General features: G+C 39.8%; 1 protein-coding gene across 6 annotated transcripts in view; it reads left to right on the top strand.

The window, feature by feature from the left end:
- The window catches only part of LOC129628556 (prolyl 4-hydroxylase subunit alpha-2-like), a 162,900-nt gene that overhangs the window by 68,496 nt on the left and 66,733 nt on the right, over positions 1–27,671 (top strand). For all 6 annotated transcript variants that reach the window (XR_008702831.1, XM_055548028.1, XM_055548023.1 and 3 more), the window contains 4 exons: positions 7,843–7,913; positions 8,820–8,919; positions 9,399–9,452; positions 10,777–10,842. Coding sequence is in view for 5 of the 6 variants with exons in the window: in XM_055548028.1 (XP_055404003.1) it covers positions 7,843–7,913; positions 8,820–8,919; positions 9,399–9,452; positions 10,777–10,842 (291 nt within the window). In the remaining variant the exon portion in view is untranslated. The remainder of the gene's footprint in view (positions 1–7,842; positions 7,914–8,819; positions 8,920–9,398; positions 9,453–10,776; positions 10,843–27,671) is intronic.

Genomic DNA, 27,671 nt, shown 5'->3' on the forward strand with positions numbered 1-27,671 from the left:
ACTCACCCATTTCTGTTCATTTTAGTTCACTGATTCCTAAGATGTTTATGTTCACTCTTGCTATCTCCTACTCAACCAGGTCCAATTTACCTTGATTTAGGTTCCTATGCATCATTGTTTTCTACAGCATCACACTTTCATTCTAATCCCCAAAAAGGGTAGTGCCAAAGAATGTTCAAACTACCAGATACTTGTGCTTATTTCACATGCTAGTAAGATTATGCTCAAAAGCCTATGTGAACTGAGAGTTTCTAGATGTGCAAGCTGGGTTTAGAAAAGACAGAGGAACCAGAAATCAAATTGCCAACATTTTTTGTATCATAGAGAAAACTAGGGAATTCAAGAAGAACATCTGCTTCATTGACTGTGCTGAAGCCTTCGACTGTATGGATCACTAGAAACTATGAAAGTCACTCAGTCGTGTCTGACTCTTGCAACCCCATGGACTATGCAGTCTATGGAATTCTCCAGGCCAGAATACTGAAGTAGGTAGGCTTTCCCTTCTCCAGGGGATCTTCCCAACCCAGGGATCGAACCCAGGTCTCCCACATTGCAGGCATATTCTTTACCAGTTGAGCCACAAGGGAAGCCCAAGAATACTAGAGTGGGTAGCCTATCCCTTCTCCAGGAGATCTTCCCAACCCAGGAATTGAACCAGGGTCTCCTGCATTGCAGGCGGATTCTTTACCAACTGAGCTATCAAGGAAGCCCAAGAAACTATGGATACAGTCCTTCCAATGATCCAGAAACTATGGATCACTACAGAAATTCTTAAAGAGATGGGAATACCAGACCACCTTACCTGTTTCCTCAGAAACCTCTATGCAGGTCAGTAAGCATCAGTTAGAACCAGACATGGAACAATGTACTGGTTCACAATTAGGAAAGGAGTATGACAAGGCTGTATATTGTCACTCTATTTAACTTCTGTGCAGAGTATATCATGTGAAATGCCAGGCTGAATGACTCACAAGCTAAAATCAAGACTTCTGGGAGAAATGTCAACAACCTCAGATATTCAGATGATATCACTGTAATGGCAGAAAGTAAAGAGGAACTAAAGAATCTCTTGATGAGGGTGAAAGAAGAGAGTGAAAAAGCTGGCTTAAAACTCAGCATTAAAAAAACTAAGATCATGGTATCCGGTCGCATCACCTCATAGCAAATGGAAAGGGAAAAAAGTTGAAGCTGTGGCAGATTTTCTTTTCTTGGGCTCCAAAATCACTGCGGATGGTGACTGCAGCCATGAAATTAAAAACTTGCTCCTTGGAAGAAAAGCTATGACCAACATAGACAGTATATTAAAAAGAAGAGATGTCACTTTACCCACAAAGGTCCTTGTAGTCAAAGCTATGGTTTTTCCAGTGATAATGTACAGATGTGAGAGTTGGACCGTAAAGAGGGCTGAGCACCAAAGAATTGATGCTTTTAAATCTAGAGAAGGCTCTTGAGAGTCCCTTGGACTGCAAGGAGATCAAACCAGTCAATCCTAAAGGAAATCAACCCTGAATATTTGTTGGAAGGACTGATGTGAAAGCTGAAGCTCCAATACTTTGGCCACTTAATGCAAAGAGCCAACTCATTGGAAAAGACCGTAATGCTGGGAAAGATTGAGGGCAAGAGGATAAGGGGGCGACAGAGGATGGGATTGTTGGATGGCATTGCCAACTCAATGGACATGAATTTGAGCAAACTCCAGGAGATAGTGAAGGACAGGGGAGTCTGGAGTGCTGCAGCCCACAGGTTTGCCGAGAGTTGGACACAACTTAGCGATTGAACAACAATTACTATTACTATTGTATTGTTATCAGTAGTTCCCTTTAAATCTTTATATGTTTTGATGCTCCTGTGTTGGGTGCATGGAGATGTGATAGTCACTGAGTCGTATCTGACTCTTTGTGACCCCATGAACTGTAGCCTGCTAGGCTCCTCTGTCTGTGGGATTCTCCAGTCAAGAATATTGCAGTGGGTTGCCATTTCCTTCTCTAGGGGATCTTCCCTACCCAGGGATCAAGCCTGGGTCTCCTGCATTGCAGGCAGATTCTTTACTATCTTAGCCACCAGGGAAGCCCTGGTGTTGGGTGCATAAGTATTTTCAAATGGTATGTCCTCTTACTAGGCTGACCACTTTATCATTGTATAATACAATGACCTTTTTGTCTCCTATTATATAGTCTTTGTCTTAAAGTCTGTTTTATCTAGAATAAGTATACCTCTTTCAGCTTTCTTTTGGTTTCCATTGTATAGACTGTATTTTTATATCCATTCACTTTTAGTCAGTGTATTTCCATAAAGTTGAAGTGAGTCTGTCATAGGCAGCATATTTCTGGGTCTTGTTTTTTTATCCATTCATCCATGGCATGTCTTTTCATTGGAGAATTTAGTCCATTTACATATAAAGTAATTATCAATAGGATGGACTTACTGTCATTTGATAATTGTTTTCTGGCTGTTTTTGAATTCCTTTATTCTTCTCTTACACTCTTTTTGATTTTTTAAAGTAGTGGTATGCCTAGGTTTTTGTTTGTTTGTTTGTTTTTTTGTGTACTTAAAATAGATTTTGCTTTGTGGTTACCATGAGGCTTACATAAACTCCATCTTGTGTTTATAACAGTCTGTTTTAATAACAGCTTAAGTTTGAATGCATTTTAAAGCTCTATATTTTAACTCTCCCCTACCCATTATTTCTCTTTTTGATGTCAAAATCTACATCTTTTTATCTTGTGAATACTTTGACACAGTATTATAATTATAGTTTACTACCTTTGTGTTTTAACCTTTACACTAGATTTATCAGTGATTAACCCACCACTATTACAGCATTAGATTATTTGAATTTAACTATATATTTACCTTTACCAGTGAGATTTATACTTCAAATGTTTTCTTGTTACTTAGTGCCCTTTCATTTCAGCTTAAGGAATTCCCTTTAACATTTCTTGTAATACTGGTATATTGGTTGTGTTTTCCTTCATCTTTTGGTTGTGTGGATAACTCTCTATTTCTTATTAAAATTTGAAAAACAACCTTTCTGGGTAGAGTATTCTTGGTTTTCAGTTTTTTCCATCAGCAGTTTAAAGGTATTTGGTCACTTCCTACACTTCAGTCTTGTGTAGGAGATGAACCTTGTCATTAAACCATGACCTAGCTCTTGTTTTTTTCTTGAATGTTTGTGATTGTCTAAGCAGCCTTATTTGTTCTTAGTGGCTTCTAGCATTTGAAGGTGTACCAAGAGCTGTTAGTGTCCAAAGGAAAGGATATCAGTCAGCCCCTGGGTGCGGGCTGATTGTAAGCTGGACCCTCTGGCAGCAGCTTTTAAAGTATACAAATATACCTGTTTCTGGTGAATACTTCTTAATCCCCTACCCCTATTTTGCCCCCCCTTCACTCTCCCACTGATAACCATTAGTTTTTCTGTCTGTGATTTTGTTCTCTTTTACTAGTTTTAAATTTTTTGCTTATTTATTTATCTTTTGGCTACACCATGCAGCTTGCAGAATCTTAGTTCCGTGACCAGAAATTGAACCTGTACGCCCTATGATGGAAGTGCAGAGTAATAACCACTGGACCACCAGGGATTTCCCCTTCTCTTTTCATTTTTGAAGTGGAGTTTTTCTTGTTCACCTGATGCATAGTTGTCACTCATCCTCTGGATTTCCTTCAGAGAAAAATTTTCTATATGTAGCTATAGATTTTTTTGGTGTGTCCATGGGAGAAGGGGAGTTCAGGAGCATCCTGTGTCACCGTCTTGGAATGGACAGCTTGTTTCTGTTTTTAATACAGGAAGTTAACTTGGTTTGACACAAACTGCAAGCTTTTCTGTGCAGTTCAGTTCTTATTCTTGGCTGGGATGCTTGCAGTCTCACCTACATATGCTTTGTTTGGCGATCTGGGAGAGAGTCGGGCGGAGCTTATGCATAGTATTTGAAAGTTCCTCTCTTTCTCTCAGCAACCCACTCCAGTATTCTCGCTTGGGAAATCCCATGGACAGAGGAGCCTGATGATTTACAATTCATGGGGTTGCAAAGAGTCGGACACAACTTAGCTACTAAACCACCACCACTCACATTGTGACAGTCTACTTCTAAGCACTGATGTAATGTGTTTCAGGTTAGAAAAACTTTGGGTTTTCTCTCAGAATTTTATTTATTTATTTTTTTTTTTCATTTCATACATGATATTTTACATGTTTCAATGCCATTCTCCCAAATCTTCCCACCTGAATTTTAGCTGTCCTGTTCTGTGTCACCTATGGCCATCCAAGTCTAACAGCTGTTTAAAAAATAGGAAATCACCCTGTACCATTCTTGCCTTTTAAGGATTGACTGCCATTCATAATCTGCCTGCTTTTGTTTAGTCTGCAGTGCCTTCCGGTAATTATTTTTCATATTTTTTCCAGAGTTTATAGTTACTTGGGTAATGGTCAGTTTGTTAAGAGTATGTTGTTGTTGTTCAGTCGCTTAGTCGTGTCCAACTCTTTGCCACCCCATGAACTACAGCACGCCAGGCTTCCCTGTCCTTCACTGTCTCTCAGAGTTTGCTCAGACTTATGTCCATTGAGTTGGTAATGCCATCCAACAGTCTCATCCTCTGTTGCCCTGTTCTCCTCCTGCCCTCAGTCTTTCCCAGTATCAGGGTCTTTTCCAGTGAGTTGGCTCTTTGCATCAGGTGGCCAAAATATTGTTTTATTTTTTCTCTGTAGCTTTTTTGAATATGATCAATTTCTAATTCATATATTCTTTTGTTGTCTATATCCATTTGAGCTTTTCAATTTATGAATTGTAATTTTCTTTCATAGTTACAGATGCTTAATTATATTTAATGTTACAGTATTTTGTTATAATTTTCTTCTGTTTCTTGGCTAGGGCTGGGTGATTTTGTGTTTTCAACTCCTGAAGAGTTTTTATTTTCATTTTATGTTTTTTGACAGTAACTTGTATGGGTATTGAGTTCTTTTTTATTTTTCTTGTTCATGTTTATTTTTCTTGTATTTTCCTGGACCATTGATCTCATGTTACATGTTTCCTCTTCTGTTTCTACAGTGAAATGCATTCAGTTTAATTAATGGTATTATTTTTGGTCTGTCTACTCTAGATTATTTCTTAATTTATAATTTTAATGGTTCCCTTACTTTTAGCCACTTCTCATCACCACCAAACCTGTGAGAGCCATCTCACTCTCTGAGACTCCCTTTACCCCAGTAATAGTGCCTTTCCTGTGATTCAGTACAGTTTCTAAGCTCTTGTGTTTAAAATATCCAAAAGGCGGTCCTTTGATCCACTAAGTTTCACAGTTTTCTCTCAGTATTTCCCTATTCAGAGTATGACCTCTCCCTCTGGAAAGAAGACCATACTTTATATGATGTATGATGTTTACCATTAATATTTGTTTCACCGTCATTAAGACCATACTGCACTTTTCATTCTTTCTGCTGCCTTGGATTCTTTGCTTAGATGTCTTTGGATCACTTTGCTGACATCTGCTGTTTATTTTCCCATTAACAAGAAAATTGAAATTTGTAGTATCTGTTTCCAAGTTACATTGTAGGCCTAGGTGATGGGTGATTTTGTTTTGTTTCCTTATTGGTGATTTTTGGAAGCTATGTGGAAGGAATTGCATTTAGAAGAATATAATTGTTGACAGCCTTTTACTATTAAAATAATCAATGTTACCAACTTAGACTTTGGACTTTTTTAGGTGTTTGAATTTCCTCTTCTTTATAATAAGTGACATATACTAGGGATGAATGTTAAGAATAGTGGAAAAGAATTGCCACCACTTTTCAGATAAATATTCATTCTCACTACTCACTTGACCTTTACTAGACCTTTACTAGACCCTCACTAGACCCTTATTTCATCCCACAAGACTATTTGAAAGCCTTCTTTGAAAATAATCAAGGAATAGAAGAGGCCAAATTATGAAACTAAAATTTTTATCAGTTATAGTGTCCTGCTTTACAAACGTTTTTATTCAGAGCATCCCAACAAGGGCCAAAAATACCCCCATTTCTAAATACTATACAGTTAACCAGATATGTTAGATACAGGAAACTGTACTGTGAATTAATAAGTGTCTTCGTTAACCTAGAGGAGGCTTCACTGAAGCTGTATTTCATGTTATTCCTTTTTTTGATGCCCTAGTTCTTACACTTGGAAAGTATACACCGTCATAAAATTTTATGTGCATGAACACTAGACCTTTCTTTTGAATAGTGAAGGGAAGGACTATTTGAAAGGAAAAATTGAGGGACTTCCTTGATGGGTCCAGTAACTAAGACCTGCAGGGGACCTGCGTTCAGTCCCTGGTCACAGAACTAGGTCTTGCACATTGCAACTAAATGAATGAGTAAATATTTTTTAAAAAGAGAGAGAAATAGCAAAGCTGTTTAAGTGTATATATAGCACTTGAGTATCTGAAAATCATTTCCTGTGTATTTCTGCTAAAATTTGCATACTTTAGGGGTATACAGACCATTACTCTAGTGAAACACTTGTACATGTGAACAGGGAGATGTAATATAAAGGTTTTTATAAATCTGAATGTTCATCAAAGGGAAATGAATAATTCATGAACTATGCATACAACCCATGACTTAGCTGGAGTGGAAATGAGTAAATTAAAAAAAAAAAATACAAACTGTTTCTCATTTTTGATCTCTCAGGAAACAAACACTAAGTTAAAAAGCATGTTATAGAAGATTATGTTTCAGATCAGATCAGTCACTCATTCGTGTCCGACTCTTTGCGACCCCATGAATCGCAGCACGCCAGGCCTCCCTGCCCATCACCAACTCCCAGAGTTCACTGGGACTCACGTCCATTGAGTCAGTGATGCCATCCAGCCATCTCATCCTCTGTCGTCCCCTTCTCCTCTTGCCCCCAATCCCTCCCAGCATCAGAGTCTTTTCCAATGAGTCAACTCTTTGCATGAGGTGGCCAAAGTACTGGAGTTTCAGCTTTAGCATCATTCCTTCCAAAGAAATCCCAGGGCTGATCTCCTTGAGAATGGACTGGTTGGATCTCCTTGAAGTCCAAGGGACTCTCAAGAGTCTTCTCCAACACCACAGTTCAAAAGCATCAATTCTTCGGCACTCCGCCTTCTTCATAGTCCAACTCTCACATCCATACATGACCACAGGAAAAACCATAGCCTTGACTAGACAAACCTTTGTTGGCAAAGTATGATACAATTTATATAAAATACATAGAAAAATACTGTTTATATTCAATTTTAATACAGTAATAATAAATATATAAAAATATGTTCCAGGGTAAATAAGCACTAATAATTTTGGGGTAGTGATTCTTTGCAGGAGGCATAAGAGACCTGGATTTAATCCCTGGGTCAGGAAGATCTGGAGGAGGGCATGGCAATCCACTCCAGTATTCTTGCCTGGAGAATCCCATGGACAGAGGAGCCTGGCAAGCTATGGTCCATAGGGTCGCACAGAGATGGACACAACGGAGGCAACTTAGCACATGTGCACAGAATACAAGTGAGATGAGAAGATATAATCTTTTTTTCTGGGCACATCTTAAATAAAATCAGAATTATCTTATTAGTGAAAAAAGAGAGAAAGTCTTTTATATAGGTATTGTGTAGGTAGGTAGTCTCTGCATCTTCTGACCAATGCCAAGAATTGGTAGGCCTGAGTAGGGTACCTATGGATCTGCTGTATTATTCCTCATAGTTCTCTGTATGCTTTAAAATAGCTCATAATAAGTTTTAAAAATAATAAATGAATTAATTAATGAATGATAGTTCTATGTCTAGAGTCTTTGGACATAAGCAGGTAGAGGTGAAGTGAGACTAAATTCATTCTCAGATTTTATTTCCTAGATGAAACGATCCAGAGTTTTTAGCCTCACTTCAGGTTCTCCCCAGGCATCCAGACAAAGAATCAGCCAAAGGTAATCTGGGCATGGTGTGGTTTGGCATCTCTCCCAATCACCCTACTCATATATGTGAGATTTCTCTGACCTGGGTGTTCAATTCATGTCTCTCCTTTTGTTTACTGTTTGTCTCTCACACTGTCCTTAGCTGTGACTGTGTTAATGCCTCCATGTGGGCTTGTAAGTGTGCATATGTGTATGCGGTTTCCCTTGTGGCACAGATGGTGAAGAATCTGCTTGCAATGCAGGAGACCTGGCTTTGGTCCCTGTGTCAGGAAGATCCCTTGGAGAAAGAAACAGCAACCCAATTCAGTATTCTTGCCTGGCAAATCCCATGGACAGGGGAGCCTGGCAGGCTACAGTCCATGGGGTTGCAAAGAATTGGACATGACTGAGAACTATGCACATATGTTTATACATGTGGTTTGTGTTTGTTCATGGACCCAAGAATGATTTTTTTCTAACTTAAATTATTTGTTTAAATTTTTATCATGGTTTGATCAGTTTTGAGTTTTACTTAAAATTTTGGGAGATCTTGTTGTCTCACCAAAAAAGCACAGGACTAAAGTCTTGATGACTTGAGTTGTAGTCCTACCTCTGCTCTTACTGACTGTCTAAACTTGGCCAGTTTACCCTCTCAGTATTGTCCCAGTATAATTGTTAAGAGATCAGAAGGTTGGAAGGGATGAGTTAAAAGGGTCCTGTGAATGCTGACATTGTGGGGATTCTAAACATCACCCTATGGCATTTCTGAGCTGGAAGTGACAGCTGTGACAGCGTCCTGAGGTGAGAGGGATGATCTCCAACCCCTTCGTCCCCTCCACCTCCTTTTCTACCCCATCTTTTTCTCCTGACTCTCTTTTCATTGATCCCCTTTTCTCGTTGCCCCATGCCCCTGTCTTTTACCTGATTTTTTCCATCCAGTGTATTTCTAACAGAAGAAGAAGACCCTGTGATTGGCCAAGTGAATCACAGGATTCGGCTCATCACTGGGCTGTCAGATGAAACAGCCGAATTTCTCCAGGTATGAGGTATCTGAGTCAACCTGAGTGTGGAATCTGTGTCCTGTCCTGTCCCCCTTTCTTGGCCTTTCTAATCATGCAGTTGAGCCGTAGTTTCCTCTGCCCTGAAGCTTTCCATTCTCCAGGCTGAGGACATGGGTCTTGAAATGTTGGGAGCCCCACATCTATGCCCTTTCTCACAGAAACTTACCCAGCCTGATTGTTGGTTGTTTTTTTATCTGGGCACAAATGGTGGAGGGTTTAAGAGCATGGACCTCATAATCAAAAAGCCTGGGTAAGAATTCAAGCTTTGTGACTTTCTGTTTGTATCACCTTAGGTAAATTCCATATTTTGTCTGATCCTTAGTTTCCTGGTCCAGATGCAGGTGCTAGGTAAACTGCTCTTCAGTCTTCATTTAGGAGCAGGCTTGGGAATGCAGAGTTCTTGAGCTGGCTTGGAGGTTTCCCACTAGCTAACCATGGTTTTTTTTTTTACTGCCAGGTTGCTGATTATGGCATTGGAGGATACTATGAACCTCATGTGGATTATTTTTTGGTAAGAGCAAAACATCGTTCCTTTGGGCTGTGTTTCAAGTGGCAGGAGAAGGTAGCAACTCACATGGAACATTTGGCTTCTACCTCAAGGTCCTCTAAATTCCCAAGGATAAATCTTTGGGGACTGTCTTAAAATTAGACAGAAGAGAAAACAGATTTTATTGTCTTCTAGTGTGGTGCTGCCTCCACTAGGCACCTGGACTTGAGATGAATTCTTGGGGTAGAAAGTGATGGAGAGAGAACTACCTACCTGTGTCCCCTCTCTTGTGCTAGAAGGTTCCTTGGTCTCTTCAGGCAGACCTCATTCCTCTGTTGATAGGAGGAGCACTTGAGTCTATTGCTTTGAGTTCCAATACTTCAGCCTTGCATAAGCCCCTAGTGTGGCTGAACCAGACAACTGTAGAAGATTGGTATTTGTACTCTGGGAATGACAAGCTGAATCAGCAAACAAAACACCAAATGTTTCTTCAGCACTTTTGATATCCTGGTTACTCTCCTAGGATCTAGGGATAGGAAGGCAAAAAAAAAAAAAATTCCCATTTTTAAACAGAGGCATGTTGTTTTGTGAGTCATGCATGTGAATAGTTACTTTCTAAGTTACTGAGTAAGTGCTATAAAGAAGGTATGTGCACAGTGTCCTGAGACCCAGTGAACAGGCATGCAGCCTAAATGTTCAGAAAAGACTTCCTGGGAGAGCTTAGGTGTAAGCTAAGATTGTTCCTTTAAAACTGTTCCTTCCTAAGAAGGTGTCCCTAGAATGTCCCTCTCTCACTGCTGCCAGAATATAGTCTGAAAGTAGCTGTCTCTACAGTCAAGACTGACCCACTGGTTACAGGAATCTGTGAAACCATATTCTTGATGTTGTGGGAATAGCTTTTACTGAGGAAATGATACAGATCTTGAAAGCAAAAGCCAATCTGTTCCTATAGATGGATAAGACCTCTTTGTGATTCCACTCTGAAATGTTCCTGACTTATCCAGTTCTAGGATCAAATGTTTTCTAGAGTGGCATGCATTCCTTCTTAGTCATCTTTTCCGACCCACTTCCTTTGTTGAGTTTTCTGTCTCCACCATGCAAAAATAAGTGGGTTGGTGGTTTGTTCTTTGAATGTAACACTTAGTTCCTAAATCCACCCTTTCTGTCTGGATTCCAATCTCACCTGCCTATATGTTCATATCCATCCTTGAGGAGCAGGGTGACCTCCATTTGGCTAAGATGAGTTTCTCATTCTCATAATGGTTGGGAAAACAACTATTGTTCATGCTTCTTTTCTTAACTAGTTAAGCTTAAGACCTGTATATTCACTTTTACATAAATTTCACAGGACTTTGACAGTGACCCTTTGGAATTTATTGTGATGGGGAATCGCGTGGCCACATTCATGAACTATGTAAGTATGGTCATTATGGACTTGTCCCCTAGACACACTAAGCATGAGCTGGAAGCATCACCACTGAACAAAACATTAAGGACTTCGATACAGAAATGTGTATTTTTTAAAACACGGCAATAGATTCTAATGATCAACCTCGTAAGGGAACTACTATCACTTAGTGATTAAAAGTAGAGGGGGAAAGAGGGAAAGGGAAGAGTTGCAGAATCCCCTGGGGGAGTCATTTGGTTATTCCTTAACATTGTCGGTCTCTTCATTGAGGGGTGAAGATCAGGAACCATTTGTTTTGACAATCAGGTGTGATTTCCTCCTCTGGACTAGGGCTAATTTTTTCATTTTCTTTAAGTAATTGTTTAATTTTTTAAGCTAATTTTAAAATAAACAATGAGAGGAAAAAACCCTCAGGATTCCTGCTGCTAAGTCACTTCAGTTGTGTCTGACTCTGTGCCACCCCATAGACGGCAGCCCACCAGCCTCCCCCATCCCTGGGATTCTCCAGGCAAGAACACTGGAGTGGGTTGCCATTTCCTTCTCCAGTGCATGAAAGTGAAAAGTGAAAGTGAAGTCGCTCAGTCGTGTCCGACTCTTCGTGACCCCATGGACTGCAGCCTACCAGGCTCCTCCGTCCATGGGATTTTCCAGGCAAGAGTAGTGGAGTAGGTTGCCATTGCCTTCTCTGTCAATATGCCTAGAGGCGTATAACAGACATTTTTCTACTATCTTTCCTTCTCTACCCAAATTATGTCAAATAATACTTTGGTATTATCACACTGCTTTTAAAATTTCCAAAAATTGTTCCCAAGTTATAGCAGATTTAGATCTCACTTTTGTGAGGGACATCCCAGAGACTTTTGCTCATCACTCATGACTACTAAAGGAAATCTACCCTGAATATTCATTGAAAGGGCTGATGCTAAAGCTGAAGCTCCGATACTTTGGCCACCTGATGTGAAGAATCAAGTCATTGGAAAAGACTCTGATTCTGGAAAAGATTGAGGGCAAGAGGAGAGAAGGGTGGTAGAGAATGGGAAGTTAGCTAGCATCACTGACTCAATGGACATGAATATGAGCAAATTCTGGGAGACGGAGAAGGAGAGGGGAACCTGGTGTGCTGCAGTCCATAGGGTCACCATGAGTCAGACATGTCTTAGCGACTGAACAACAACAACAGTGACTGCTTCCAGGGGGAAAGGTTTCTCTCTTATTCTTATTCATTCCTTTTGGAAGGAAATGATTGTCAGTATTGAAATTCTGTTGTACCAACCTCAAATACCCAATTTGAGGTTGGTACAACATAAAGATCCTTCCTGTTCTTTTAATCATAATTATTAATAAGAAAAAAAGCTTAATTTGGACAAAGAATATTCTTTCAGGAATTTTTTGAATATGACTTGTTTTATTTGTTTCATTGAGTGATTATAACTTAGAAAATGGATATGAGTGGTGTACTTTAGTCCCAATGGGCAGTAGTCACAATGTGTAAATTTCCTGTTTTCACCAAGATAAAATAAGAAAAATCATTAATTACAAAATTAGTGTAAGGCATTTTAGGCCTAATATTCTAGGTACAGATTATTTGGAACAGTTACCCCACATCTTTTCTCCAGCATGAACATTGGAGCAATGCTTTTATGGTATGTTAAGAAACATTGGTCAAGGATTTAGAAGAGAAGGTGGTAAAGAAATGTAATTTGAGTTCTCTTGTGAATTAACTATATTCCTAGCTCTCCCAGTCTTTGTTACTGCCACAGATATTCGGGAGTTATTCCGTTTGCTTCTCTCATAGTTAAATAGACAAGAGATGGCAGGTATGGTATTTAAAGTTGATACTAATTATAGTTCCTGGAGAAGGAAATGGCAACCCACTCCAGTATTCTTGCCTGGAAAATTCCATGGACAGAGGAACCTGGCGGGCTACAGTCCATGGGGTCACAAAGAGTCGGCCACGACTGAGCACATCAGCACTAATTATAGTTCACTTTCTTTGCCTTACGTATATGCTGCTTGCCACATTCTTGGAACAGCTGCAGTATTTATTATTTACTTTTATATAGATGATTCAGTGGAAAGGGGAGGGCCTTTTCAGTTAAGTTCAGTCACTCAGTCGTGTCCGACTCTTTGCAACCCCATGAATTGCAGCACGCCAGGCCTCCCTGTCTATCACCAACTTCTGGAGTTCACCCAAACTCATGTCCATCGAGTCGGTGATGCCATCCAGCCATCTCATCCTCTGTCGTCCCCTTCTTCTCCTGCCCCCAATCCCTCCCAGCATCAGAGTTTTTTCCAGTGAGTCAACTCTTTGCATGAAGTGGCCAAAGTATTGGAGTTTCAGCCTCAGCATCAGTCCTTCCAATGAACAACACCCAGGACTGATCTCCTTTAGGGATGGACTGGTTGGATCTCCTTGCAGTCCAAGGGACTCTCAAGAGTCTTCTCCAACACCACAGTTCAAAAGCATCAATTCTTTGGCGCTCAGCTTTCTTCACAGTCCAACTCTCATATCCATACATGACCACTGGAAAAACCATAGCCTTGACTAGACGGACCTTTGTTGGCAAAGTAATGTCTCTGCTTTTCAATATGCTATCTAGGTTGATCATAACTTACCTTCCAAGGAGTAAGTGTCTTTTAATTTCATGGCTGCAGTCACCACCTGCAGTGATTTTGGAGCCCCCAAAAATAAAGTCTGACATTGTTTCCACTGTTTCCCCATCTATTTCCTATGAAGTGATGGGACCAGATGCCATGATCTTAGTTTTCTGAATGTTGAACTTTAAGCCAACTTTTTCACTCTCCACTTTCACTTTCATCAAGAGGCTTTCCAGTTCCTTTTCATTCTGCCATAAGGGTGGTGTCATCAGGTTATTGATATTTCTCCCGGCAATCTTGAAAAGTTCTGATGCTGAATCTGCTAGAAACTAGCTGCGTATAATTGGCAAGTTGTTACCTTTAGGTTTTTTTGTCCGCATTGATTTATTGGTTAGTTAAAGGTATTGAAATAACTTGTCCCAATTTTTAATCCACTTTTATTAGCCTCTGCAACAGTCAATTAGAAAATATTTATTGGCAAAAAAGAAAGAAAATATGTATTAGCACCTGCGAGCTCCCCTGGTGGCTCAGTGGTAAAGAATCTGCCTGCAATGCAGGAGCCAGAGGAGATGTGGGTTCGATCTCTGGGTCAGGAAGATCCCCTTGAGGAGGGCATGGCAACCCACATCAGTATTCTTGCCTGGAGAATCCTATGGACAGAGGAGTCTGTCGGGCTAACGGTCCATAGGGTCACAAAGAGTCAGAAATGACTGAAGCGACTTAGCACACACACATTGGAACCTACAGTGTACTAGGCATTGATTATTAGTAGGTGCTGAGAATGTTGCAGTGAATAGAATCACGAAAGTGTCCACGCTTGTGAAGATTAAATTCCAATGGTGTAATTTAACAATAAATATGAAAAATTAAAAATCTAATAATAAAATGAATGCATATTTTAGAAGTCTTATAAAGGAATTAATTATAGTGGTATTAAGAAAAATAATCTATGTTGGAAGATTTTGTTGATTAGGGAAAATCTGTTTTAAGGAAATTACATCGGGGTAATAATGAGCCAGCTGTGTGAATGTTCTGAAAGATGAGTGTAACAAGTGCAAAGGTCTGAGACAGAGAAAAACTTAGCACAAAGAAATATTTTGAAAGTAGCTCTTTCAATTTCAGCCACCATTTCCTGACATTTTCAGACAATCCTGGTCTCCCAGCCCTTGGATAATGGCAGGTGTTCAGTTTTCCAGAGACTCACATAGTAACAAGGCATTGGGAGCACGCTCGTGTGGACCTTGAGTCATTGTCATGTTACTACACAGGAAATATGAAGGTGCTCTTCATTCCTGTGTCAGGCTTGTACCTCTGCTGTAATGGGTGGCACACCAGTTAGTCTGACCCAAACCCTCATCCTGAGATGTCTGAGCCTTGTTTACCATTATGTTTTGAGGGCATGAATGATACACTTGTCCCTTTACTATTAAAATTCCACAAGTCCAAGAAACCCTCCAGTGGATCACCTGAGCACCATATTTTTCCTTATTTCCATTCTGTAACAGCAACACTTACCTTCTTTAAAAAAAAAAAATGTTTAGGCTACACCACACCCCATGTGGACTCTTAGTGCCCCAACCAGGGATAGAATCCATACCCCCTGAATAAGTGTGGAGTCTTAACCACTGGACTGCCAGGGAAGTCCCAGCACTATTTCCTCTTGATGATCACAGGGTCAGTGACCTGTCAGAAAAGTGACTCCTTTCATTTCTTCCTGGTCTCTTGGCATGAAGTGCTTAAAGGGACAGTGCCATAGCCATAGCTTAAATTTCATTAGGATTCTCTGTATCCCCTGTAGAAGCTTTCTATTCTGGTGATCAGGTCCTATAGAGTAGTGCTGTCCAATAGAACATTCTACAGTAATGGAAATGTATAGTGTTTGTGCTATTTATTATGGTAGCCACTGTCTCATGTGGCTATTGAGCACTTGAAATATGACTAGTGCAACTAAAGAACTTAATTTTTAATTTAATTACATTTTTAAATTTGAACAGATATACATGGCTAATTTCTACCTTATTTGGTAATGGTAGCTCTAGATCAGTAGAGCCTAAAAATTGTAGAGATAGGAAACAGAAATTCTCCAGGTGAATCACTCTTGAGTGGCATGAAGTGGAGCCATTCCAGTTTTCATCCCAGGGTTCCCAGACCCATGTATTCTGCATATAGAATGCATCCTGAAAGATGACCTTGTCTTTGCAGAATATAATTAGAATGTTCAAGCTTACACCTTACTGGAATCTTGAAGAGATCTCTACTGTGTCAGGCTACTATTTTTTTGGGTGGTAGACTGTGATAGGACCAGTTGGCCATTTGATCATAACTATTAAAGATTGTGAAAATTCAGGATCCTACCACATTTGTGAAGTCTTTAAATATCCAGTAGTTGGTCCAGAGCAGCTTATCCCGTAATCTGCTTCTGCCTGTTCACAGCTAAAACAGAAAGTTGGCTAACTTTAAGTGGGTACTGTAGCAGGAAGGTTAGAAATGGAGTATTTGTGGTAGAAATTGAGTGTTTAAGCTTGAAATATGAAGTGATTATGCAACAAAGCTGCCTATTGGGTTCTTGTCTGTCATATCTACCATGTCATAAGATGGGGCCGGCCCAGCAACAGGAACTTTATGGTAGACTTTCCATTCATGTGAACAAGGGAGTTGGGATTTTTATAGGAATTGTACTGAACCGGTAGATTATTTGGGTGGTATTGCCGTGTTAGCAGTATAGTCTTCCAGTCGTGAATGAGTTAGCTCAAAATGTGGGTGCAAACTGAAAATATATTGCTATTAGAAATGGTGCTGAAATGTGGTGTTTTGGAAATCATCCAAATGATTACAGCTGTGAGTGCTTCACATTGTGCGAAAAGAGATGTGATGCATGGTAAAAATAAACATAGACCTGTGCCAGTTTTACATGTGACAGGCCCCATCCCCACCTCCCACCAACATCCCTTAGAATCCAGACCCAGTAATTAGATCCTGATGGAATATGTTGACTCGGTTCTTTAGCTTCTTCAGTATACAGTGTGTTTTCCCCTTATTAGGCCCACTACTTCTTTAGTTAGGTTATGCTGTAACTTGATTTCAGTTATTGGTGTAGTGACCAGAAGGAGAAATGAAAGTAGATCCTGAGGGATATGTACCTGGTTTTACAAGGCTGAGACCTTTCTACCATGTTCGTAAATGGGGTAGATCTATCCTCTTAAAATTTTTTATTGAGATGTAATTTATATACCATAAATTTCACCCTTTTAAGTATTCAATGATTTTTAGTGTATTGCACAACATGGTGATGTAACAATCATTAATATAATTCCAGGATGTTTCCATCACCCCCAAAACAAATCCTGTGTCCTTTTAACAGTAATTCACATTCTCCCCTTCTTTTTCCCTTCTCAGTCCCTGGCAAGCATTAATCTGTTTTCTGCCTGTGTGGATTTATTTATTCTGAACATTTCATACAAACAAAATCATATAACATGCAGGCTTTTGTGTCTGTTTTCTTTCACTTAGTATTTTCAAGGTTCATCCATGTTGTAGCATGTATTTCAATACTTTTTTAGAGCTAAATAATATGCCATCGTATGGATATGCCACATTTTGTTTATCCATCAGTTGATGACCATTTGAGATTTGACTTTTTGACTATTGTGAATTATGCTACTAAGAAGATTTATGTACAGATTTTCGTGTGAACAGATATTTTAAATTCTCTTTGTTATCCTAGGAGTAGAATTACTGGGTCATATGGTAACTCTGTGTTTAACTTTTATAGAAACTGTTACACTGCTTCCTACAGTGACAGCACCGTTTTACTTTCCCACCACCAATGTATGACCGTTGCCATTTCCTCACACCCTTGTCAACACTTATTATTTTTTTCTGCTTTTTATTCTTATAGCCATCCTATGGTGAGTGATATGTTATCTTCTTTTGGCTTATATTTGCATTGCATAATGCCTAATGATACTGATCATCTTTTAATGTTTTTATTGGCCAGTTCTTTTCTTAAAATTTTTTTTAAATTTAAATTTATGTATTTTAATTGGAGGCTAATTACTTTACAATATTGTATTCTTTTGCCATACATCAACATGAATCTGCCATGGGTGTACACGTGTTTCCTATACTGAACCCCCTCCCTCCTCCCTCCCCGTACCATCCCTCTGGGTCACCCCAGTGCACCAGCCCCAAGCATCCTGTATCCTGCATCGAAGCTGGACTGGCGATTCATTTCTTATATGATATTATACATGTTTCAATGCCATTCTCCCAAATCATTCCACCCTCTCTCTCTCCTACAGAGTCCAAAATACTGTTCTATACTATTGGGCAGTTCTTTATCTTCATTGGAGATATATTTAAATCCATTGTCCCTTTTAAAATTAGGTTGTCTTTTTATTGAGTTTCATGTATTCTTTTCTATATCCAGGATACTAGAACTTTATCAGATACATAACTTGAAAATATTTCTCCCATTCTGTGACTTTCCTTGATGGTGTCCTTTGATGCACAAAAGTTTTTAAATTTAACGAAGTCCAGTTAATCTGTTCTTTTCCCTTTGGTTACTTATACTTTATATGTCGCACCTAAGAAACCATTGCTTGATCCAAGGTCACAAAAATTATACCTGTATTTTCTCTTAAGAGTTTTATTTATTTATTTATTTATTTTTTCGTTTCATACATGATATTTTACATGTTTCAATGCCATTCTCCCAAATCTTCCCACCCTCTCCCTCTCCCACAGAGTCCATAAGACTGTTCTATACATCAGTGTCTCTTTTGCTGTCTTGTACACAGGGTTATTGTTACCATCTTTCTAAATTCCATATATATGCGTTAGTATACTGTATTGGTGTTTTTCTTTCTGGCTTATTTCACTCTGTATAATAGGCTCCAGTTTCATCCACTTCATTAGAACTGATTCAAATGTATTCTTTTTAATGGCCGAGTAATACTCCATTGTGTATATGTACCACAGCTTTCTTATCCATTCATCTGCTGATGGACATCTAGGTTGCTTCCATGTCCTGGCTGTTATAAACAGTGCTGTGATGAACACTGGGGTTCACGTGTCTCTTTCCCTTCTGGTTTCCTCAGTGTGTATGCCCAGCAGTGGGATTGCTGGATCATAAGGCAGTTCTATTTCCAGTTTTTTAAGGAATCTCCACACTGTTCTCCATAGTGGCTGTACTAGTTTGCATTCCCACCAACAGTGTAAGAGGGTTCCCTTTCCTCCACACCCTCTCCAGCATTTATTACTTGTAGACTTTTGGATTGCAGCCCTTCTGACTGGTGTGAAATGGTACCTCATAGTGGTTTTGATTTGCATTTTTCTGATAATGAGTGATGTTGAGCATCTTTTCATGTGTTTGTTAGCCATCTGTATGTCTTCTTTGGAGAAATGTCTGTTTAGTTCTTTGGCCCATTTTTTGATTGGGTCATTTATTTTTCTGGAGTTGAGCTGTAGGAGTTGCTTGTATATTCTTGAGATTAGTTGTTTGTCAGTTGCTTCATTTGCTATTATCTTCTCCCATTCTGAAGGCTGTCTTTTCACTTTGCTAATAGTTTCCTTTGATGTGCAGAAGCTTTTAAGTTTAATTAGGTCCCATTTGTTTATTTTTGTTTTTATTTCCAATATTTCTGGGAGGTGGGTCATAGAGGATCCTGCTGTGATGTATGTCAGAAAGTGTTTTGCCTATGTTCTCCTCTAGGAGTTTTATAGTTTCTGGTCTTACGTTGAGATCTTTAATCCATTTTGAGTTTATTTTTGTGTATGGTGTTAGAAAGTGTTCTAGTTTCATTCTTTTACAAGTGGTTGACCAGATTTCCCAGCACCACTTGTTAAAGAGATTGTCTTTAATCCATTGTATATTCTTGCCTCCTTTGTCAAAGATAAGGTGTCCATATGTGTGTGGATTTATCTCTGGGCTTTCTATTTTGTTCCATTGATCTATATTCCTGTCTTTGTGCCAGTACCATACTGTCTTGATAACTGCGGCTTTGTAGTAGAGCCTGAAGTCAGGTAGATTGATTCCTCCAGTTCCATTCTTCTTTCTCAAGATCGCTTTGGCTATTCGAGGTTTTTTGTATTTCCATACAAATTGTGAAATTATTTGTTCTAGCTCTGTGAAGAATACTGTTGGTAGCTTGATAGGGATTGCATTGAATCTATAAATTGCTTTGGGCAGTATACTCATTTTCACTATATTGATTCTTCCAATCCATGAACATGGTATATTTCTCCATCTGTTAGTGTCCTCTTTGATTTCTTTCACCAGTGTTTTATAGTTTTCTATATATAGGTCTTTAGTTTCTTTAGGTAGATATATTCCTAAGTATTTTATTCTTTCCGTTGCAATGGTGAATGGAATTGTTTCCTTAATTTCTCTTTCTGTTTTCTCATTATTAGTGTATAGGAATGCAAGGGATTTCTGTGTGTTGATTTTATATCCTGCAACTTTACTATAGTCATTGATTAGTTCTAGTAATTTTCTGGTGGAGTCTTTAGGGTTTTCTATGTAGAGGATCATGTCATCTGCAAATAGTGAGAGCTTTACTTCTTCTTTTCCAATTTGGATTCCTTTTATTTCTTTTTCTGCTCTGATTGCTGTGGCCAAAACTTCCAAAACTATGTTGAATAGTTTTATAATTCTGGCTGTTGTATTTAAGTTTGATACATTTTGAGTCAACTTTTTTTTTTGGCTGTGCCATGCAGCTTGTAGGATCTCAATTCCTCTACCAGGGATTGAACCTAGGCCACAGCAGTGAAAGCCAGGAATCTTAACCACTGGGGAACTTTCCAAGTTAATTTTTGCATGTGGTGTGAGCTGTGGGTTCAACTTCATTCTCTTGCACTTAGATATCCATTTGTCCCAGCACCATTTGTTGAAAAGATTGTTCTTTCCTTAGTGTAAGTTTTGAAATCAATGAATGTGTACTTCAACTTTATTTTTCTTTTCCAGGATTTTTGCTATTCTGGGTCCCTTGCATTTCCACAGGAACTTCAGGATAGGTTTTTTTCATTTATATGAACAAGGGAGTTGGAATTTTGATAGAGATTTCATTGAGCCTATAAATTGTTGGGATAGTACTGCCATTAGGCAATATAGTCTTCCAGTTCAATAACATGAAGGGTGTTTTTCTATTTATTTAGGTCTTTTTTAATTTCCCTCAGTAGTGCTTTGTAGTTATCAGTATGCATGTCTTCCACTTCTTTTTTCATGTGTGTGGTTTCTAGTTCAGATTTTTTAAAATTGTAGTATACTTGATTTATAGTGTTTTACACTATAATGTTTTTCATGTACACCGAAGTAATTCAGTTATTTATATATATAGTATATTTTTTCAAACTTTCCCATTATAGATTATTGCAAGATATTTATACATAGTCGTGTGTATCTGTTAATACCAAATTCCTAATTGATTCCTGCCTGCACTGATTTACCTTCTGATAGCTGTAAGTTTATGCTCTGATAACTATATGTTTTTTTTTTCTACATCTTTAGGGGAACCTTAATTTGTATACCATACCCCTGTATCTTTTAGTCGCCTGAGATATTGCACCACCAGTGTGTTCTTTTCCACTAATATCCTATCCCAATTTACCGTTACTGAAGGTTTGAACAAATATACAACTACACCATTCCAGGGACTATTAATATTACATCTCCCACCAATGATAGGGTCCTCATTGCTAGCCACCAAGCAGGTAACTGACTGCCAAAATCTTATCTTCAGTTCAGTTCAGTCGCTCAGTCGTGTCCGACTCTTTGCGACCCCATGAATCACAGCACAACAGGCCTCCCTGTCCATCACCAACTCCTGGAGTTCACTCAAACTCTTGTCCATTGAGTCGGTGATGCCATCCAGCCATCTCATCCTCTGTTGTCCCCTTCTCCTCCTGCCCCCAATCCCTCCCAACATCAGGGTCTTTTCCAATGAGTCAACTCTTCACATGAGGTAGCCAAAGTACTGGAGTTTCAGCTGTAGCATCATTCCTTCCAGTGAACACCCAGGACCAATCTCCTTTAGGATGGACTGGTTGGATCTCCTTGCAGTCCAAAGGACTCGAAAGAGTCTTCTCCAACACCACAGTTCAAAAGCATCAATTCTTTGCCGCTCAGCTTTCTTCACAGTCCAACTCTTGCATCCATACATGACCATTGGAAAAACCATAGCCTTGACTAGATGGACCTTTGTTGGCAAAGTAATGTCTCTGCTTTTCAATATGCTATCTAGGTTGGTCATAACTTTCCTTCCAAAGAGTAAGCGTCTTTTAATTTCATGACTGCAGTCACCATCTGCAGTGATTTTGGAGCCCCCAAAAATAAAGTCTGACACTGTTTCCACTGTTTCCCCATCTACTTCCTAGAATCTATGTATTAGAACCACTCAGTTTACTAAGTTTTTAGGTCAGTTCTAAATACAGACTCTGAACTGGAGATCTGCATTCAAGAATAATATTAGAAATTGTGGGAAACAGGGTTGGGCAGTGCAGTAAGATGAACTATGATTCAGCTGCAAAACAGACCTGAGTCAATCCTCTGAGAAGGTCTGGAACTTGGAAGACCCCTTATAATTGCCCTAAATTGAGGCAAGATGCCTAGACCTTCCTACTCTGGCTTCAGCCCAGCATTGAAGAAGACTGTCCGTAGGGAGCTTGTAACATAGGTGAGGCAGTTCTTCTCAGATGAGGGTAGTATCTAGAGAGGGACATACTTGTGAGTTATCAGCAAGCAACACTCCTGACAGCTTCAGAAATGAATACCTCAATCCAGAAAGAAGCATCTGGGTGGCTCACCTGCCTCATAGGCTTTACAGTGTGAGCCCTGGGCTGATTGGCTGAAAGGAGGCAGAGAAAGGGAAAAATATTAGATTGCAAGGGGCAAAAGAACACAGGTTGATATGTGTCAAAAATTTCTTTTCAAGGAGTCCTTGGAAGGCAGGGTTGGATCTGCTCCTCCTGGGCAGTTGCAGATAAAGTATGGCCCAGTGACGCTCATGGTGTTGTTTCCTGCTGTAAGCCTCAGAGAAGGGGAAACCTGGGCCAAGTAGTCTGTATAGAACATGGACCCCAAGGGAAGGGGCAGTTGGAAGAAAGCTAGAGGCCTATCCTTGAGGCTGCAGAGATGAGTTGTAGTTCAAAGATATTGGTAACAAGAAAGGGATAGCAGCAGGGCTTTACCAGCTAGAGTCCAGGTGATACAGCAACCCATGGATTTTATGTGAATTCTGATAATGGTAAGTCCATGGGGACTGAGTAGCCAGTGATATCTCTTAAGGGATGTACAAAAAAAATATCAAAATGGATTAAAGAACTAAATGTAGAACTGGGTATGTAGGGGACTTCCCTGGTGTCTCAGTGACTAAGACTCTGAGCTCCCAATGCAGTGGGCCTCAGTTCAATCCTTGGTCAGGAAACTATTTTCCACTTGCTGCAACTGAGAGTTCACATGTCACAACCAAAGATCTGCATGCCACGACTAGAAGATCCCACGGTGCCACAGTGAAGATGGATGATCCTGAGTGCCACAAATAAGACCTGGCACAGCCAAATAAATAAAACATTTTTTTTAAAGTCTAGATATATAAAACTCCTAGAGGAAAATACAGTCAGAACACGCTGACGTAAATTACAGCAGTATTTGTTTGAATCCGTCTCCTAAAGTAAAGGAAATAAAAGCAAAACTAAACAAATGGGACAAAAGCTTTTGCACAACAAAGGAAACTCTGTCAACAAAACAAGAAGATGACCTACTGAGCAGGGGAAAATATTTGCAAATGATATTAGTGATAAGAGATTCATATTCATATATAAGCAGTTCATACAACTCAACATTTAAAAAATCTTGATTAAAAAGTGGGCAGAAGGAGCGGTCCCAAGATAATGGAGGAATAGGACAGGGAGACCACTTTCTCCCAGACAAATTCATCAAAAGATCACTTGAATGCTGAGCAACTTCCACAAAACAACTTCTGAAGCTGGCAGAGAACACCAGGCACCCAGAAAGGCAGCCCATTCTCTTTGAAAGGAGGTAGGACAAAATATAAAAGACAAAAAGAGAGACAACAGAGTTAGGGATGGAAACCCATCCTGGGGAGAGAGTCGTGAAAGAGAAGTTTCCAAACAGTAGGAGACCCTCTCACAGGTGTGTCTATGGGGAGTTTTGGAATCTCAGAGGGCAACATAGCCAGGAGAAGAAAAAACCCCACAGAATACATGCCTAACCACAACTACCAGTGGAGAAGTAGCCCAGACACACACTTCTGCCACCAGCGAGGATGGGGGGGCCGGACAGGGAGGCATGGGCTGCATAATCGGTGCTTAGGGTAAGGACTGGGCCTGAATGCCCTGAGGACAATTTGAGGGAGCTAACATGAGACAGCAGCCCAAGCTGTGGGACTGCCAGAGAGAGAGAAAAAGAACTTCCCTGTGAAAGGCTAACGCACAGCCTGGCCTGCTCACAGAACAAAGGATTGAGTGAATACCAAGGGAGAGCTTGTTGACTGCGTATAGGATCCACTCCCCACCAGAGGCAGAGAGGCAGGCAAGTGACAGCCGGAGCTGAAAGGCAAGGGATTGTTGCAATCTCGACCTGAGACTGGCATCCTCCACCAAACTGTGAGCAGGCTCCCAGTTGCTAACCATGTCTTCCTGGGATCCTAAACAGTTGACATCTGCCAGGAGGGTCGGAGCCTGAGATCAGCTTTCCAGAGGAGACATGGCACACCGGGGAAAATGAGCGGCTGAGACCGGGGAGGTCATTAAGACACATGGCCCTCCTGGAACAGTGTGCTCACCAAGCACCTGGTTGCCTGAGCTGCTTGGACCTGGGAAAGGTACAAAACACAAACCGAACAGAGTCTGTGCCCTTGTGGGGTACCCAAGAACCTGAGCAGTTTAGACTAGGGAAGTGCACAAAATGCAGGGCCCGCTTTGGACAGTGCTCCTGCAGAGCACCCTGGAGCCTGAGCAGTGTAGACCCGTTAAGCAAACACCACCTTGAGCTGGGGCAAACCCAGTGTGGTCCATATATTGCGAGCACTCCCCACACACACCAGTGATATTTGTTTGCAGTGTCCCTCAATCCCCACAACACAACTGAACAAGTGAGCCTAAATAAGTGACCACCTTTGCCTTCTTGTATCAGGGTAGAGATTAGACACTGAAGAGACCTGAAAGAAGACGAAGCCAAAATAAACAAGGAAGAGGGAAACGCTTTGGAAGTGACAGGTGCAACAGATTAAAACCCTGTAGTTAACATTGACTAAGCATTGGAGGGGGCTTACAGACCTTGTGAATAAGTACAAGCTGGAACAAGGAACTACCTGAAACTGAACTGATGCTACACTGCCCACAACCGCTCCAGAGGAATTCCTAGATATATTTTTACTATTATCACTACTAAAGTTTTTTGAAATTTAAGTTCTTTATTGCTCCTTTAATTTTCATTTTTATAACCTACTATTACCTTGCAAAAAAAGACCCTATTTTTAAAGCAAATTTCATGTATATATTTTTTAGATTTTGTATTTTTAATTTTTTTTTGAGCATCTAACCTCTACTCTAGATTTTTAATCTTTACTTTTTGGTATTTGTTATCAACTTTGTACCTTTAAGAATCTAATCTTCAGTATCCATTTTCACTTAGGGGTGTGATTACTGGCTTGATTTCTCTCTCCCCTTCTGATGCTCCCTTTTCTCCACCAGGTCACCTCTATCTCCTCCCTTCCCCTTTCTCTTCTCTATTTAACTCTGAATCTGTCTGGGTGTTTCAGGCTGTGAAGAACACTTAGGGAACACTTAGGGAACTGATTACTGGCTAGACTGGTGTCTCCCCTTTTGACTCCCCCTCTTCTCCTCCTGGTCACCTCTATCTCCCTCCTCCTCCTCCTCCATGTAACTCTGTGAACCTCTCCGGGTGTCCCTCACTTTGGAGAATTGTTTCACCATTAACCTAGATGTTTTTCACTGTGCTGTATGGAGGGAGAAGTCTTGAGGCTACTGTAAGAATAAGACTGAAAGCCAGAGGCAGGAGGCTTAACTCCAGAACTTGAGAACATCAGAGAACTCCTGATTCTAGGGAACATTAATAGACAAAAGCTCACCCAAAAGCCTCCATATCTACAATGAAACCAAGCTCAACTCAAGAGCCAACAAGTTCCAGAGCAAGACATACACCATGCTAATTCTCCAGCAAAGCAGGAACACAGCCCTGAGCATTAAAAGACAGGCTGCCCAAAGCCATGCCAAACCCATAGATACCGAAAAACTCATTACTGGACACTTCATTGCACTTCAGAGAGAAGAGATCCAGCTTCACCCACCAGAACACAGATGCCAGCTCCCCTAACCAGGAAACCTTGACAAGCCACTAATCCAACCCCACCCACAGGGAGCAGGCTCCACAATAAAGAGGAACCACGAACTTCCAGCCTACAGAAAGGGCACCCCAAACACAGCAATCTAAACAAAATGTAAAGGCAAAGAAATACTCAGCAGGTAAAAGAACATGATAAATGCCCACCAAACCAAAGAGGAGGAGATAGGGAGTCTACCTGACAAAGAATTTAGAATAATGATAGTATAGATGTTTCAAAATCTTGAAAACAAAATGGAGTTACAGATAAATAGACTAGAGACAAGGATTAAGAAGACGCAAGAAATGTTTAACAAGGACCTAGAAGAAATAAAGAAGAGTTAATCAATAATGAATAATGCAATAAATGAGATAAAAAACAGTCTGGAGAGAAACAATAGTAGAATAACTGAGGCAGAAGATAGGATAAGTGAGGGGGAAGATAGAATGGTGGAAATATATGAAGCAGAAAAAAAAAAAGAATTAAATGAGGACAACCTCAGAGACCTCTGGGACAATGTTAAGCACCCCAACATTCAAATCATAGGAGTCCCAGAAGAAGATGAAAGGGCATGAGAAAATACTTGAGATAATATTTGAAATCTTCCCTAAAATGGGGAAGGAAATAGCCACCCAGGTTCCAGAAATCCAGAGAGTCCCAAACAGGATAAACCCAAGGCAAAACACCCCAAGACACACATTAGTCAAATTAATGAAGATCAGACACAAAGAGGAAATATTAAAAGCAGCAAGGGGAAAGCAACAAATAACACACAAGAGGATTCCCATAAGGATAACAGCTGATCTTTCAATAGAAACTGTTCAGGCCAGAGGGGAATGGCAAGACATACTTAAAGTGATGAAAGAGAAAAACCTACAACCCAGATTACTATATCCAGCAAGGATCTCATTCAAATATGAAGGAGAAATCAAAAGCTTTACACACAAAACCTGAGAGAATTCAGCATCACCAGACCAGCTCTTCAACAAATGCTAAAGGGTCTTCTTTAGACAGGAAACACAAAAGGTTTATAAACTTGAACCCAAAACAACAAAGAAAATGGCAACGGAATCATACTTGTCAATAATTACCTTAAATGTAAATGGGTTAAATGCCCCAACCAATAGACAAAGACTGGCTGAATCGATACAAAAACAAGACCTCTATATATGCTGTCTACAAGAGACCCACCTCAAACCAAGGGACACATACAGACTGAAAGTGAAGGGCTGGAAAAAGATATTTCTTGCAAATGGAGACCAAAAAAAAGCAGGAGTAGCAATACTCATAGCAAATAAAATAGACTTTGAAGTAAAGACCGTGAAAGAGACAAAGAAGGACACTACATAATGATGAAAGGATCAATCCAAGAAGAAGATATAACAAATATATATATATATATATATATATATATATATATACACACACACCCCCACAGGAGCGCCTCAGTACATAAGGCAAATGCTAACAAGTATGAAAGGAGAAATTAACAGTAACATAATAATAGTGGGAGACTTTAATGCCCCACTCACACCTATGGATAGATCAACCAAACAGATAATTAGCAAGGAAACACAAAACTTTAAATGATAGAGTGGACCAGTTAGACCTAATTGATATTTATAGGATATTTCACCCCCAAACAATGAATTTCACCTTTTTCTCAAGTGCACATGGAACATTCTCCAGGATAGATCACATCCTGGGCCATAAATCTAGCCTAGATAAATTCAAAAAAGTTGAAATCATTCCAAGCATCTTTTCTGACCACAATGCAGTAAGATCAGATGTCAATTACAGGGAAAAAAAGCTATTAAAAATATAAACATATGGAGGTTAAACAACATGCTTCTGAATAAAAAACAAATAATGGAA

The sequence above is a fragment of the Bubalus kerabau genome, chromosome 1, assembly GCF_029407905.1.
Source record: "Bubalus kerabau isolate K-KA32 ecotype Philippines breed swamp buffalo chromosome 1, PCC_UOA_SB_1v2, whole genome shotgun sequence".
In the NCBI taxonomy this organism is placed as follows: Eukaryota; Metazoa; Chordata; class Mammalia; order Artiodactyla; family Bovidae; genus Bubalus; species Bubalus kerabau.